The 14,596-nt window shown below is 44.5% G+C and overlaps 2 protein-coding genes across 4 annotated transcripts in view; one reads left to right on the top strand and one right to left on the bottom strand.

The window, feature by feature from the left end:
* The first annotated feature begins 304 nt into the window (after positions 1–304).
* GTPBP8 (GTP binding protein 8 (putative)) lies at positions 305–14,255 on the top strand. 3 transcript variants are annotated; one of them, XR_006576179.1, is made up of 9 exons: positions 305–453; positions 922–1,293; positions 2,220–2,318; positions 4,186–4,316; positions 4,719–4,818; positions 5,299–5,417; positions 7,529–7,654; positions 8,133–8,266; positions 13,636–14,255. XR_006576179.1 is itself a non-coding variant. In XM_045001681.1 (8 exons), the coding sequence occupies exons 2-7, from the start codon at positions 961–963 to the stop codon at positions 7,608–7,610; spliced, it is 864 nt and encodes a 287-aa protein (XP_044857616.1). In that variant the 5' UTR covers positions 305–453; positions 922–960; the 3' UTR covers positions 7,611–7,654; positions 13,636–14,255. The 3 variants fall into 3 exon arrangements, 2 of the variants coding, with proteins under 2 accessions (XP_044857616.1, XP_044857615.1); XM_045001681.1 differs by lacking the exon at positions 8,133–8,266; XM_045001680.1 differs by lacking the exons at positions 8,133–8,266; positions 13,636–14,255 and having other exon boundaries at positions 7,529–7,851.
* LOC123361640 (kinetochore protein NDC80 homolog) overlaps positions 11,073–14,596 on the bottom strand; it is a 30,689-nt gene continuing 27,165 nt past the window's right edge. The window contains 2 exon segments of the mRNA XM_045001682.1: positions 11,073–11,500; positions 13,628–13,730. Of these exon segments, the coding sequence (XP_044857617.1) occupies positions 11,399–11,500; positions 13,628–13,730 (205 nt within the window). The 3' untranslated portion in view covers positions 11,073–11,398.

The following is a 14,596-nucleotide window of genomic DNA, read 5'->3' as shown; positions in this document are numbered from 1 at the left end:
TCCAGTGTGGTCTCCCCTGGTTTCGGGGGGCTTCCATGTGCAGGGGGAGCCTTCTGTGCTCTCAAGCGGGAAACGGGGGCTGGGTGACACCTTTGCTCCTGCGTTTATCAGGCGTTTGAGTTAAATAGGGAGCAACCCCCGTTTCAAACACGCAGAATAAACTCCCCGCCCCTCGCCATCGACCGGCTTCGTCTGCTGTAGCAGCCGTGAGCTCATCAGCCCGGGACGGGGCTGCTCCAGCGGGCAGGGGGCGCGGCGAGCGCCGGGGCTGGGACGCAGAGTGGGGGGCGGGTGCAAAGCCGGCCCGAGGGGGGTAGGGAGGGGAGCAGGCCGCTCCGGAGAGGCCGGGCCGGGCCCGCTGCACGGTGCGTCCCCCCGCCCCTGCCCGGAAGCGAGCGCCCCGGCCGGGGTTAAGGGCCGCGGAGAGGTCGGGCCGCTGCCGCCAGGGAGCACGTGAGTCCCGGGCAGCCCCTTCCCCCGCGTGTCCCTCCCCGCTGCCATCGCACCCGCCTGAGCAGCCACTGCCCCCCCCCCCCGCGGTGCGCGGGGATCCTTCCCGCCCCTGCGCAGCGCCCGCCGCCCCCGGCCCGCGCTCCTGCTCCCGGGCTGGCCCCGGCCCCGGCCCCGGCCTGTGAGTGTCGGCGCAGGACCCCGGCACCACCCACCCCCCCCGACCCCCTGCATTTCCAGTGCGTCCATCTTAACTCCGCTGGGCGCCCTGGCTGACACCCGGGTGCTGAACGCGTGGGGGCACCATCTGCTGCTGGGGGGGTGTGAGGAGGGTGTTACTGCAGTACCCAGATAATACCCCCCCTTAAAGGCCCCTCCCCTAAGGGCTTGAGACACTCGGGTCTCCAGTGTGAAGCCCCCTTTGGTTCAGCTGTTGGCCCAGCTCTCTAAGGACTCTTTACACCATTGCAGGCTGACGAGCTGTTGGGAGACTGGGCAGAGCGGCCAGAGATGCTCCGGCTGCAGAGGCTGAGGAGGTTGGCGGGGGCAAGCTGCCTGCTCCGGAGACGCAGCGCTACGTGGAGGAGCTCTACCAAAAATGCATCGTTTTCGGAAGTGCTGCAGCTGGAGGATACAAAGCTCACTGGTGTAGTTTTCCCTCTGCAGGGTCTAGAGAGGTATCTAGCCCCAGGTGTGAACACTGCAAGCTTCCGGATTTTCAACCCCGGCCTGGATCACATCCACAGGGCAGAGGCACTTTTCAAACCCTCGGGCAGACACGTGATTGATTATGTCAGTTCTGCTGTCCGCATGGACCATGCACCACAGCTCTCACAGCCTGAGGTGAGGCCATTTCCAGGGATGGAGAGGGAGGTGGTATCCTTGCTCCTGTGGTCAGAACACATGCCGAGTGGGGGGAGCAGGGAGTCCATCCTGTACAGCGTCATCCCTATCGCCCCTTCTCTGAATTCATGCATTTGGCCGTTCATTTGACCACTTGGAGCCAAAAAAGAGTGTCTCTGTGCAGCCTCAGCCCTCTGTGAACCATGGGGACTGAGTCAGCATGATCGTATATAGGGAAACCTGCTCTGCACTGTCAGTTCCCTTGGAGCAAGTGGTGCATTTTTGTCCACACTGGACAGGCGAACTGATGGAAGCGCAGCTTCTGAAGGGCCTGGGGTCCAAGGAATAGACTAATGCCTGGGCTTTCTGCAGACGTCCCAAAATTTTACAGATCCTGGGACTTCTACAGAGTTGAAGGACTAAGTCCCTTACGAAGGGAACAAAATATTTATCCCTACAGATAGGACAATTACATGGAAATTTCATGTTGTCAGGGCTACTAAGTTTTCAAGCTTTGGCCCTTCCTGCGACTTTTAATATAGGAGGGTATCAACTAGCACAAAGACATTCCCTGAAAGCGAGTTTGTCTTAGTTACATATATGGCCCCCAGCACCATGGTATCTGAGCACCTCATAATCCATAATGACACCCCTGTGAGATAGGGAAGTGCTGTTATCCCCATTTTACAGATGGGGAACTGAGAGGCTACATGACTTGCTCAGGTTTACACAGAAAGTCTATGGCATGGTCTAGAACTCGGCTCCCAAGATTTACGTGAGTGCCGTAGTCACTGGACCATCCTTCTTCATCTAAGGTGGTACGCCCAGAAGAACTAATTGAGGGTTTGCAGGAGTGTTGCACAGGTGGGGTTGGATGAAGGAGAGAAAACTAACAATGGCATCTCCTTTCTCCTGTCTCTCTCCAGGTATGCTTTGTGGGCAGAAGCAATGTTGGGAAATCCTCCTTAATAAAGGCCTTGTTTTCATTGGCTCCCGATGTTGAAGTCAGAGTGTCAAAAACTCCAGTAAGTGTTGTTACGGGATTCCCTCCATCTCAACTGGAAGCTCCTGCCAGTCAGGGGAGATGAGAGAAAGAGGGCTAACCTTAGCTCTGGGGTAACACAAAGCTCTGGGAGCGTAAGCTGGATTCTCTTCTGGCTTGTGCATCTTCAACAGGAATTTTAAGGTTTATTTGCAAACGTCCTATTACTGGAAATATGAGGTGAAAAGAACCCAGCTTGAGTCTCAGAGCCCAGGGTGAGTTTTCAGGGCTAGCAGTTGTGGGGGTGGGGGTGGGGGGGAATTAATCTTTTTACTCATAAGCTGAGCACACTTGATGTGCAGCCACTGAGACAAAACAAACACACAGCCCTACCAAGCTAATTTGTAGTCTCTTTTTGAGAGTAGTTTGAGACTCAGAGCTAAATCCTCCTACTCAGGTAATGACTGTGGAATGTCGCTGGAGCAGTGGAACTGTGTGGAGCAGTCTGCTCCACACAGAGAGAAGCAGGCCACAGGGGGGCTGTGCAAGGAGTCACCACACCCTGTGGCCCCGCAGAGGGAAGGCTTGGGGGCATGGCCAGTGATGCCATGACTCTGTAGATCTGTTGACTTAAACACTCACAACACAGGCATTTTTAGTGTGTTACTGATGCTACTTCAACACAGAGGCTTCAGTGGTGGCTCTGGAACAGCTCCCCAGGTATCCTGTGTCCTGCTTTCAGCATGTGAGGTGGGGAGAGGACTCCAACCCCCCCAATTCCCATCCATGGTGCCCAAAACTGACAACCTCCCGTAGGCAGAGACTAAGTTCTCTGGCTATGTGTGAAGACCAGGATCCGTAAAGCAGTGGTTCTTCACCTTTCCAGACTACCGTACCTCTTTCAGGAGTCTCATTTGTCTTGCGTACCTGCAAGTTTCATCTCACTTAAACTATCTCCTTACAAAATCAGACATAATGTGCTGTAACACTTTTGTACTGAATACTGAAAAATTGCTTGCTTTCTCATTTGTACTGTGTATTTATAAAAGAAATCAACTGGAATGTAAATATTGTACTTGCATTTCAGTGTATGGTATATAGTGCAGTATAAACAAGTCATTGTACTGACTTTGCTAGTGCTTTTTATATAGCCAGTTGTAAAACTAGGCAAACATGTCGATGAGTTGATGTACCCCTGGAAGACCTCTACGTACCCCCGGAGGTATGCTTATCCGTGGCTGAGAAACACTGCTGTAGAGTGTTTTTTTTTTAAATCCTTTCTGATACCATGGCTAAATAGTATGGTAAGTACTAGTGTTCTGCTGTAGGGTTCTGGTGGCACCTTAAAGACTAACAGATTTATTTGGGCATAAGCTTTCGTGGGTAAAACACCTCTTCACGAAAGCTTATGCCCAAATCTGTTAGTCTTTAAGGTGCCACCGGACTCCTCGTTGTTTTTGTGCATACAGACTAACACGGCTACCCCCAATACTGCTCTAGGGTTGTAATTTAAAAAAATGTAAGTCCAGTACATCATGTGCCTACTGGACTCTCCCTATGTGGGCTCATACAGCATCTCCCTCCCCTCAGCTACATAGATTTGTGTAGTCACATTTAGACAAACTTAAGTTTGTCTATCAGTCGTTGGGATGGTATCCTGTTTCTACTGAACCATGAAGTGCTGCCCTCATTCAGTCAGCTTGTCAGTTACCCAGGATACATTACAAAGTCTATTCAGCGTTTCTACTGAATCTAAAACACTTTCCAGTCTTCTAGGCCCATCGGATTCTTGGTTCTTGTCCATATTCAGCTCAGATGTCTAATGTTGGGCATAAAGTACCTTTTAAATAAATCCATAATCCTATGGCCATTTAGTAACATTTAATAAAGCCCAACCTTTCTCTCTCCAGGGCCACACAAAGAAAATGAATTTCTTCAAGGTGGGGAAATACTTTACATTGGTGGACATGCCAGGGTATGGCTACCGAGCCCCGCAAGACTTTGCTGACATGGTGGAGGCCTATTTACAAGAGCGTCAGAAGTAAGAGAACCATTGCATTGTCGTGTTTTACCTGCAATCTCATAGTGCATCAGAACAGTGGGATGCTTGTGAAGATTATAAAAAGGCGGAAGAGTTAAGTGTAGATATCAAGAAGTCATTGCCAACAATGGGGTGGAATGTATTAACCACGGTATTAGTTTCCAGAGTGAAGTGGTGGCATTACCATTGTTTGAGTCCTGTTTTGAAGCTTGGGTGGATCAATTTATTCCCTTTAGGTGCTATCCTGTATTGACTCCTCTCAGGATGAACTAGATAAGAATAATTCTCTTTTTCCCGTCTCCAAATCCTATGAGAGAGCGTCTCAGTTCTCATCCTAGTTAACGTAGAAACAACCATTGTTGCATCGCCCCTCACTTGTGTTACTATCTGTATCTTTGTTAGCTTGAAGAGGACGTTCTTATTAGTGGACAGCGTGGTAGGATTTCAGAAAGCAGACCACATTGCCATAGAAATGTTGGAGGAGTTTGGGATCCCTTACGTTGTAAGTTATACTTTAAAACACGAACCAAAATAAAAATGTAAATTGGCTGGGCTCAAGGGCATTCTCTAAACATTTTGTACCTTCAGGCAGATGAGCCTCAGCAGTAGAGCTCTAGCAGTGAGTTAAAGGTGATCTGCACAGGGACAAAAATTGTCCCCACCCCCACCTTTTTTTTTTTTATTCATACTGTATAGGGAGGCCTGAAAATCTATTGTCTGTTGTTTTGGGTTTTTTTAAGGTCTGAATTTTCAAAATTGACCTTATTTTTGGTGCCCAGTTTGACACCCCTTAAAGAGGCCTGATTTTAATAGGCTGGATTCTCAGCATTCATGTCCTAGTATCCCATTTAGATAGGACATGAAGCAGTTTGAAAGCGGTGGGAGGGTGATACATCTTGGCAAACATTTCCAGGTTTACAGTAAAGCAACATTCTCCCCACCCCCGCTCCCTAAATCTTCTTCTCTTTATGGATTTGTGCAGTTTGTGTTAACCAAAATCGACAAAGCTCCCAAGGGACTGTTGGTTAAAAATGTACTGGAGATCCAGGACTTTGCAGAGAAGCACACTCAGGGGTGCTTTCCTCAGCTCTTCCCAGTCAGGTAAAGCTCACTTCTACTGATGTCTTAATTTTAAGCACCTGAAAAACACCAAAGGCACCGAAAGGTATGACAGTTTGGGAGACTGAACTCCTGTTTATGCCCAGAACAGGTACAATGGGCAGTGTCAGGGCAAGTTACTCTCATGCTGACCCCACCCTATCTGAGGTAGATCCCTTAAAGAGGTGAAAGGAGAGTTCAGCTTTCAAGGCCCATTCCTCGTCTGGTCTTTCAGATGAGACTGACAGCAGAGGCACAACATACGCTGGTGGGTTTTGTGGTGTGAATGCCTGTCTGAGACTACCGCACTCATTTTAAACAGACCACGTATGAGCAATAGCTTGGGACCAGGTGTGAAATGGTTGTGGCTTTCTGAGGCATACCAAGGATAGTACTTGCAGTTATGCTGCCCAATAAGGCTACTTTGCTCTAAGATTATACACGAAGTATCCCCTCTGCAAATGGGGGAATGAGCAGAGAGGCTAACATGCAGTTCTACTCTGAAAAAGAGCAAGATAAAAATGGCATCTTGCATAACGGGCTCTGCTGCCTGTGTGCAACTTTAACTTCAGCCTTCTTACTCCTGTTAGCCCTGCAGAGTCTGTACAACTCTGGGAGAAGGAGCTGGGTTCTGTTTTGGATCCAGCATTAGCAGAATAGGTAACCAGTTTCCAGCTCTGCCCCTGGTTACATCTGTACCAACTCACTGAACCGAGCTGCATGGTACAAATGTAACTGAATGGAATTTGGCATATAGAATCTTGTATGGGGGGTGGGTGTGTTGGAAAGAACCCAGCTTGACTCTCAGTTTCTGGGGTGAGACTGGCAATTTAAAAAATCTCTGTGCGTAAATAGAGCAAGGTTGATGTTGAGCATGTGAAATATGGGACCCAAAATGCTGCTTTTACAGTGTTAATTTTCAGAGTAGAACTATTCTAAGGCCTAGAGCCACAAAACTATGTAGGCTCCTAAGTGACTTGGCCAAGGACACACAGAAAACCTGTAGTAGAGCTTGAGATTGAACCCAGATATCCATTGCTCTGCATTTGTGAAGTCACTTACATCGGTGCTAAAGGCTACCAAAAATCAGTGTGGTGTAATGTTCTGCAACCACTTGGTATGGGTATAAGTGACTACCCAAAGCTGTGCTTTTAGTATCATATCTCCTCTCCAGGGGTTGCTGTCCTTATTATCTCATACCAGACGGGCTTGGGATTTTTTTATTTGATATTGAGCAGTGAGCAATTGTCAATTTGGGAAGGGGGCTGGGGAGATCAGCACTGGATTTTGTAAGATAAGAACGTGTAAAGGAGTACACCAGTTTGGAACTGTCATGGTAATGTCCCTTTATGATGAGATCCTGAATTAAGTGACGAGCCACAGCCAAGCTTCCATTGCTGAGCATGCTATACTTGATAAAAGTTCAAATGTAGCTCCTTTATGTAGAAACATAAGTGAAATCCTAGGACATTGAAATCAATAGGCCAGGATTTGACCTGACACTTAATTAAGTGGTGTGTATAACTGGGGAAAATCCTATGTAACATTTTTTCCTTTTTTTTTAAAAATCTCAGCAGAGTCTCCTAGTAAAAATATTAAACATCACCTTATTTTGAACATGGCTTGTGAAGTTGTTAAACTTGTACTAAGGGTTGCTGACCTCTAAACCTCAGCTGCAGAGTGTAGTAACTGTTGTTGTTGCAGCTGCAGCAATAAACTAAATGGAAGAATTAACACCTAATTTCATTGGATAGAAAATGTTTAGGGCACCACTGAGCTGCAATTTCAAACTCTTGTGAAGCTGCATTTTTGCACCAGAAAAACAAATCCTTCCTTCTACACATAAAGCTAAGTGAAGAGAATCTGTGATGTACCATAACATTTTTTGCTGATTCCAATCTGATCGTGCAGTGGGTAGAATTAAAGTTGCCGCAGGAACTATACATTTCCTGATTTTTGTGGGACTAAATTATTGATGTTTTAAAATATATCAGAAACAATTGGCTGGCTTTGAAGTTACCTGTTACTCCAAGGGACAGTGGCAGCTTAGCAGAATTAAGCACCTGCATTTGAAGGAAGCAAGGACCTGAACATGTAAATCTTTCTTTCTACAGTTCCATAGAGTATTCTGGTATCCACCTGCTGAGGTGTTTTATAGCCCATGTTACAGGAAACCTTCCCATGATGAATTCCTGACAGCCACAACTCTCTTGTTGTATTCTACTCATCCAGCACAACAGGTACCAAACATAGTGCTCTGGACATTGCTTTTTGCTTTGTAAATAAGATAAAATAGTGAAATTATTTTTAGGGTTTGTAATAACTTGTTAATGAAAATGTAAGGAAACTTAAGTGATTGATGCAGCAGAATGTTATCTGATTTTCTAGATTTATTTATTGGTATTAATTTACTAAATTGACAAAAAATAAAGGATTTTTAAAGCTTATGTTTTAACAAGCTTCCACTTGTTTCCCTTCCTTGTTCCTTGACATGTGAAGCAGGTTTTAATGAAAGCTTAGATGCTAGAACATAGCTGTATAGCAAGAGATAAACAGAGTGCATGTGGCCCTGGCTGTAGCAACATCCTTTATTCACTGATCAGCTGTGACTGTCAGTCAATCTATTTTAATACAGATAATATGAGAATAGGGTCACCCTATAGAATTTGAACCTGTTGGTGTTTGTGTTCAGTTCTAAGATTTTCATGCTTTCTTTAGTGTTGACAAGGAAGTAGCAAGAACACTCTTTCCTGCTGTATGGCTTCCTACCTGGAAGTGGAAAGGACTTGTCCTTTAAGAAGTTACGAGAGGATGATGCCTGCAAAGGAAGTCTGGTACACAAGCTGCATGGAGTTACGTGGTACCTCTGCCAGGCGTAATTCCACGCTGTGCCCCAAGGGAAATTACCCTAATATAATCAAGCCCCAGTGGCTACAAGCTGTGAGGGCTCTCCACCACTCCATCAGTTCCTAGGAGAAAGAGCAGATGAAGTAATAGCAGGAGGAAAGCTGTGACTTTGTTAATGGTGAGAGGAAGATGACTGCTTTGTCAGCACTTGTTAATGGAGCACGCTGCTGGAAGAATTAGTACTTAGATAGCATCTATTGCAGGGGTTCTCAAACTGGGTGTTGGGACCCCTCAGGGGGTCACAAGCTGTCAGCCTCCACCCCAAACCCTGCTTCACCTCCAGCATTTATAATAGTGTTAAATATGTTAAAAGTGTTTTTAAATTATAAGGGGGGGTTTGCACTCAGAGACTTGCTTGTGAAAGGGGTCACCACTACAAAAGTTTGAAATCCTCAGGCCTTGCTCTCTAAGGCAATAGATCATTGGTTCTCAAAGGGGTAGGGGTTACCTCTCCTTTGTGCACTGTGTTCTCTTGCTTAGCACGAACTTCGCTGTGGACCTCTCAGGGAACAAACCAAAATTCTTTAGTGCTGACAACTGACCATAAAGAAGTGAACTTCCATGGCAAATAAGGTACATGCTGCATATCTGGCCCTACCTTGTCCCTCAGTGGCAGCCTCCTATTCTTCAGGGGCACATAACAGATGTGGGATAAACTTACCACACTAAGTTGCATCTGTCTAGCAATGCCCACTAGATGGCAAAGCTGTAGTGTTACTGATGGGTAAGATTTCCTTCCCAGATCACCCCTTCTTAAGCTCTGTTTACACTGATGGTGTGTGGAGTACAGGCTGTGTTCACACTTGTCACTGCAGTGAACATAAGAATGGCTGTACCGGGTCAGACCAAAGGTCCATCTAGCCCAGTATCTGTCTACTGACAGTGGCCAATGCCAGGTGCCCCAGCGGGAGTGAACCTAACAGGCAATGATCAAGTGATCTCTCTCCTGCCATCCATCTCCATCCTCTGACAAACAGAGGCTAGACACACCATTCCTTACCCATCCTAGCTAATAGCCATTTATGGACTTAACCACCATGAATTTATCCAGTTCTCTTTTAAACGCTGTTATATTCCTAGCCTTCACAACCTCCTCAGGCAAGGAGTTTCACAAGTTGACTGTGCTGCGTGAAGAACTTCCTTTTATTTGTTTTAAACCTGCTGCCTATTAATTTCATTTGGTGACCCCTAGTTCTTGTATTATGGGAATAAGTAAATAACTTTTCCTTATCCACTTTTTCCACATCACTCATGATTTTATACACTTCTGTCATATCCCCCCCTTAGGCCTGGTCCACACTAGGGGGCAGTGTTGAGGTAAGATACGCAACTTCAGCTACGGTATTCCCGTAGCTGAAGTCGAAGTATCTTATCCCGACTTACCTCCTGTCCTCACCGCTCGGGATCGACGTCCGTGGCTCCCCCATCCACTCCGCTACCGCCACTCGCTCCGGTGGAGTTCCGGAGTCGACGGGAGCGTGTTCAGGGATCGATATATTGCATCTAGATGAGACACGATATATCGATCCCCGCAAAATCGATCGCCGGCGGGTAGTCTGGACGTACCCTGAGTCTCTTTTCTAAGCTGAAGAGTCCTAGCCTCTTTAATCTCTCCTCATATGGGACCCTCTCCAAACCCCTAATCATTTTAGTTGTCCTTTTCTGAATCGTTTCTAGTACCAGCATATCTTTTTTGAGGTGAGGAGACCACATCTGTACACAATATTGGAGATGTGGGCGTACCATGGATTTATATAAGGGCAATAATGTATTCTCAGTCTTATTCTCTATCCCCTTGTTAATGATTCCCAACATCCTCTGTGCTTTTTTGACCGCCTCTGCACACTGCGTGGACATCTTCAGAGAACTATCCACAATGACTCCAAGATCTTTTCCTGACTCATTGTAGCTAAATTAGCCCCCATCGTATTGTATGTATAGTTGAGGTTATTTTTTCCAATGTGCATTACTTTACAATGGCTAGATCTATGCCATAGCTAAGGGCTCCAAGAGGGGGGAGTGGCTGGAGCCTTTCACTGGGACAGGCTTAAAGTAGGAGGATGTTGCACTGTAGAGCAAGGAGGGAGGGATGGGTGTGTGTGTGTGTACGTACACACACAGCTCTCCAGCCTGGGGGTTCAGGTACGTAGGGCATGCTCTTCACCTAAGCAATGCTGTAGCTGTACTCTACATGTGACTTAAGTGTAGATTAAGAGGCTGTGTGCTCAAGTTCATGTCTGTTCATACAAGGAAATGTTTTTTTACCCAACCTAACTGACCTTGGGAATTCATCATCATTAGATGTTACTCTTACTACCTGGTAGTAGCCAATCCTAGAGACAGGATCTGGGAGCTCTTGTAACAGTAGCCGAATGCAGTACACTAATTCCTATGTGCTGTATGCAAAAGAGATGGATCTAACTCCAAAGTACTTTGATCAATGAAGCAGAACAAAGGGAGAGTCAGGTCTATGATTCCATATATAACCATTGTTAGAAGTGCTGAGTGTCATAACCACAGATGAGCTGTCCCAGATGGTACAGCTCTCAGGGGCAAAAAGTGTCCTGGAGCACATGCTGTGGCACAATGTCAGTTCTTGAATAGTTTCAGCCTGCTAGCAAACATTTTTCAGACGCATCCACTCAGTTTTGGGTGCTGGATGCTCTGGGCTCTTGCAAGTTAAGCATTCAAAATTAATGGACCCTTTTGAAAAGTGTGGTTTAAATCCTATAGCTTCATAGACATCTGCCTGCAGAACCCAAGGGTCTTAAAAAAAAAATTACACTACACCAACTGCTATCAAAAATCTTTATGAAATACCTTTGATATTTTTAAATACACACCCAGTTTACATCTGTAAGAATTTAATAAATACATACTTAGGAGTAACAACTCTCAAACAGCACACTGTGGACCAGATCCTGTAGTCCTTGTACATACGTAACTACCCTTGGATTGACTGTCTTGGGAGTTACTAGTGGAAGGAATGCAGGACTGGCCATTACAATTGTGCTACAGAAAAAAAAATGCATAGGTGAAGTCCTCCATGCAAGGGTTATAGAGCATTAGCTTTACTTTTAATATTTGGCTAGGATTTGTTTCAGGTTGTCCAAGAGAACTTCAGACATAAATTCTTCAAACACTGTATCAGCTTTTGCATTATGCTCAGCCAGGTATTTCTAGGAAGAGAATGTTACAGGTGAGATTTCCAACTTTCATTTTTAACCTAAAAGACATGCAGCTTCTGTGTCAGCACCATGTGCATCTATTATTATTATCCACTGCATAGCAATAAGGCCATCTATCTATAATTTAAATAGTAAAACTGGTTTCTTCAATAAAAAAATTAACCAAATAAACTCCAAGATCTGACTTAATAGTAAAGCAACTAGGTTGAAAACACCTGTGTTTGACAGTGGCATGCCAAACTTTGTGAATTCTTAGGGCACAAATCTGATCCCTAGGAGTTTTTGTGAATGAATTGCCTATTAAAATAGTCTCAACTCATAGGCTGATGGTGTAAAAGCCAATCCTGTTCTTGAGGGAGGGTAGCATGGCAGAACACCAAAAGGAGCATGGATAATTTGTTGATTTTTAGGAAGCTTTAGCTCCCTCTTAAATATCTGCAGAGTGAGTGGTAGCTCTCTGCCCTAATGCCTCTTATTCACAGATCTAAGACTTTTTTTTTTTTTTTTTTTTTGCTATTTCCTGGTACAAACCTTCAGAGAAATCCCAGCTTCATTGAAGTTAATGGTGCAGGATTTCACTTTTAATATTAAATGTGCCTCTTCTCTCCCCTAATCTATCATTAGTTGTTTCCACATTTCTCCTTCCCGTTGAATGTGTATATTTCAGATTGGAAACATGCAATCTGAATCTTGCACTTGGATTAGTGTCCTACCCATTTACCCAGACCTGAAGGAGCGCTGTGAGGCTTGTCCCTTTCACCAACAGATGGTGGTCCAATAAATATTACCTCACCTAGCTTGTGTCTAATGGCCTAAGCATTCATCTCACTTCTGTAGCCATCCCCTGCACAGTCACAAGTGTAATTCCACTTTAGAAGGGGTTTTGATGGCCAATATTTTCACTAACCTAGATGATCTACACAGCAAGCCACACTCCCTTTTATGGCTTTAAGCCTCTTGATTAAAATTGTTTCCCCTGGATACAGGTACTGGCAACATTAATTGTGAGGCAGATGTTCTAGGGATTCAGGAGCCCAGAGTTCTATTTCTACTTACATCATTTCCCTGCCCTTGGCTGAATCCCTGGCCCCTTTCCGTGCCTGTTTCCCCTCCCACAGGTGGTGGTGTCTACTGTAATGCAAACTATCAATCACATCCCACCCTGTGCAGATTGGTTAATAGGCCTTTGAACACTACAGGAGAGGCTATTGTCATCTTTCCAAAATGAGCTCTACTTTTTGCAGCCCTGATAACAGAGGGTGTGAACAAACTAGAACATCCACCCACATCAGCAGTAATGAACACCAACAATTCAAGTACTGTATTTGGAGACCTACAGTGTCTCCTCTTTCCAATACAGCCCAGGAAGAACAATTGAACAATTGCAGTTGTTACTGCTATTTCATCCTACATTCAATCAGTGTGGTGACAGCTGTTTTAGGTGAGGTTGGCAAGGCATGGTGCTGTACTTTTGCAGCCTCCAAGCTTTTTGGCAAGAGCTTAATAGACATTGGAAGCATTACAAGGGGCCATTTTACCAGTAGACTGATCATTTTACTGGCTCTGCCAATAATTTGAGGGGAAGGTAGAGAAGATGAGCTATGGAGTATGTGTATGTATATATGACTATGGCAATCAGTTGTGAAATATTCATAAAAGGAACCCTAGAACAAGAGACTATTAAGATGCTGTTCCCAACACCACACACTGGTTGGGTGCTCTGCTTGCACATGGCAGTTAACTTCAGCACATTTTTAATCCACATGAGTATTTGCTATTCTGTCACTTTGGGAGAAATTGTGGACTTTTCTGTACAGGAAAAGACAAGGTTCAGCATGCCCAGACACACAGGAGAGAGATTTGTTCTTTCCAAGGAGCCTGAAGACGCTAACAACCAGTCACTCCCTGGAGAGAGAGACAGACAGACAGACACTGACTTTTGGGAGGGAACAGATGACCTCTTTCTTCATAGCCTGCCATGAACTGGGCAGGATGTGGAGAGAGAGAGAGAGAAAATTAAAGGGCGGTGGCGTGGAAATGAACTGACCATAAATTTTCTTTTGGGTAATGTATATTTCCTAACCTGCTTTCCTGTTAACAGTAATGGGTGTGACTTACCTCTACAGATCCTACATGAAAAGCCACCATCTCCAGGACACGGTACAACTTATCAAGCAGTTGCATTTTCTCTTCATTTGTTGTCCTCACAGCAATCTGGTGCCTGCGGAATACAAATACATTACCTTAATTGCATGCCCAGGCCAAAGAGAAACCTCTGTCAACTTTAAAAGGAAATGTAATAATGTTAGAAAAACAAGAGGCTGGATGATTTAAACCTACTTTTCCATTTGTACTTAAGTGTCTTTCTAAAGGAAGGTGCACTCTCATTGGAAGATGCAACTATTAAAACATTAATTTACAACTAAAGCCTTTTCACTAGATTTAGTGCATCTTTTGCTACCTAAGAGGATACATAATTTCTTAAATTTAGATAATTCTAGTGTATCTTAATATTTTCAGATTAACTGTACATTTTTAGTATGTTAGAAAACGGTGAGTGATATTGCTTATTTACTAGATAATTTATTTTTTGCTCTGATTTGTGTCAAGCTGTATTAGGAGGGTAACTGGAATTTAAACAAACACAAAACAGCATAAAAAATACCACCTTAAATGTTTCGGACAGAATCTCTTATCAAAGCATGTTCCATGTTTACAACTAATCTCTATTTAATAAATCATTTAACTACTCAATGAATTAAACTGGTTATTTCAGGTAGCTTGGGAAAGTTTTCAAATATGCCTAAGTAAAAGTGACAGTTTAAATTCCTAGTCTCACCAAAGTATCTTGAAAATAAGACGTCTCCTAAATTACTCAGGCTGACCTATTGTGCCATATTTAAAAAGCCTAATCTCAAAAGTTACTCAGGAAAAACATCTTCATATAGAAAACAGCTATTTAGTCAGTTTGTTTTTCTAAATCAAGGCTCATGGATTCAGCATATTTAATTTTTTATTTAATATTTTAAGATTAATACATTTAGGCCTTAACATTTTGTTTTAAATCTAGATTTTAAACAGGTTTAT

Source organism: Mauremys mutica, chromosome 1 (genome assembly GCF_020497125.1).
Source record: "Mauremys mutica isolate MM-2020 ecotype Southern chromosome 1, ASM2049712v1, whole genome shotgun sequence".
In the NCBI taxonomy this organism is placed as follows: domain Eukaryota; kingdom Metazoa; phylum Chordata; order Testudines; family Geoemydidae; genus Mauremys; species Mauremys mutica.
This window is presented reverse-complemented; position numbering and strand designations above follow the sequence as displayed.

Bases quoted from the DNA above. Each gene is read 5' to 3' on its own strand.
- GTPBP8 (XM_045001681.1), top strand. From the start codon at position 961: ATGCTCCGGCTGCAGAGGCTGAGGAGGTTGGCGGGGGCAAGCTGCCTG. The intron at 2,319-4,185 runs GTAAGTGTTGTT...TTCTCTCTCCAG, and splicing joins TCAGAGTGTCAAAAACTCCA to GGCCACACAAAGAAAATGAA. The intron at 4,317-4,718 runs GTAAGAGAACCA...TATCTTTGTTAG, and splicing joins TATTTACAAGAGCGTCAGAA to CTTGAAGAGGACGTTCTTAT.